At 49.4% G+C, this 1,244-nt stretch overlaps 1 protein-coding gene across 1 annotated transcript in view; it reads left to right on the top strand.

The window, feature by feature from the left end:
- The window catches only part of EMH_0042190 (SAG family member), a gene marked incomplete at both ends in the record, with an annotated part of 1,675 nt that extends 1,462 nt beyond the window's left edge, over nucleotides 1-213 (top strand). Inside the window, one exon of the mRNA XM_013495710.1 lies at nucleotides 105-213. Coding sequence (XP_013351164.1) covers nucleotides 105-213 — 109 coding nt within the window. The remainder of the gene's footprint in view (nucleotides 1-104) is intronic.
- Between the last annotated feature and the right edge of the window lie 1,031 nt (nucleotides 214-1,244).

Here is a 1,244-nt window from a genome sequence, read left to right as displayed (position 1 = left end):
CGAAGGCCCCTTTCACGTGAGTTTTCTCAAGCCCTACGTTTTCTATTTCTCCCTGTTCTGTTCTGACTGGAGATTGCTTTTGTTTCTCGTTGTATGTTCTGCAGAGAGGAGCAGTGGGAACAGATCGTGACCGCTCTCGAAGGCTCTGCCTCGGCTGTTGCACCCGGTGTGGTCGGTTTTGCATTGGCGATCGTTGGCCTCAGCATGCTGTGAAACGACAGCTTTTTAAGAGAGGGATGATCCAAGAGGCTTTTATTTTAGGGCTTAGGGTTTATGGACTTTCGCTACCTGCTGAGGTGTAGAATCCCGCGGATGACATTGTGCGCACTCGATGCAGATGAGAAACTCGCGGCTGAGGAGAGCGTCAGGGAAGAGTTGACTTCTGGCGGACCACTTAACTAGCGCAAAATAGTGGTAAAGGCCCGATTATACAGTGCTCGATGAGCTTTTTTGTGTACAGCGACAAGTTATGTTTTTGCCTCTTCCTCTGCCCTGCCGGTGGAGCCGCTGGGTTCCACCATCAGGATAGTCGTGGCTTGGCGGTGAAGGGTTCAGCTCGCAAGTAATTCTTGACGGCTGTAGAGTGAATGTCCGTCGAATTCAACTCAAACTCAGGTATTTAGAGAGTTTGGGCGTACATCTTTTATACCGATCCAACCGAGGTAGTCCAGTTACCATGGGAGAAACTTGTGTCGCTGACCCTGGCGATATACTGCTGTTTCTAGACTGCTTTCCCGTGTCGCGAAACTGTGAGCACCGCTGCACTGGCAACAGGATTGTAGTGTCCTTTCTTTTAGCCGTTGCAAAAGCATGGGCTAGTCTGAAAACTACGCGAGTCTCTGAAAGCAAGCTGATACAATGGCTTTTTACAGACGTCTACAGCAATTCTCCAAAAACAACAGTTTATCACTGCAATTCTTTCCTTCACCGATGCGTGTTACTACTGCCACATCGCAACCGCTGCGTTCCCAGTAGGATGCAACGGCGCAAGTCTACGCCAGCAACCTCAAAATTTAGTTGTCCGCGAGTGGCGCACAAATGCCCCATTAAAGATTTATATCGGGCTGGGAAACAAAGTTTTGAATGTCAGGATACTGATTAAAGAAGGTTAGGGACGCTAAACTTGGGGGTGGTTGCAACTACGTCGCCTGCTGTCTCCCGAGATACTATATGCTCACCCCTCTCCATGAGCTCCCTGCGCATGTACCCTAAGTGTAGTGAGATATGAGCTAATTAGCCCACTC

This window comes from Eimeria mitis, genomic scaffold (assembly GCF_000499745.2).
Source record: "Eimeria mitis Houghton genomic scaffold, Emh_scaff1706, whole genome shotgun sequence".
Lineage (NCBI taxonomy): Eukaryota > Apicomplexa > Conoidasida > Eucoccidiorida > Eimeriidae > Eimeria > Eimeria mitis.
The sequence above is the reverse complement of the archived record's forward strand: the minus strand, read 5'-3'. Positions and strand labels throughout refer to the sequence as shown.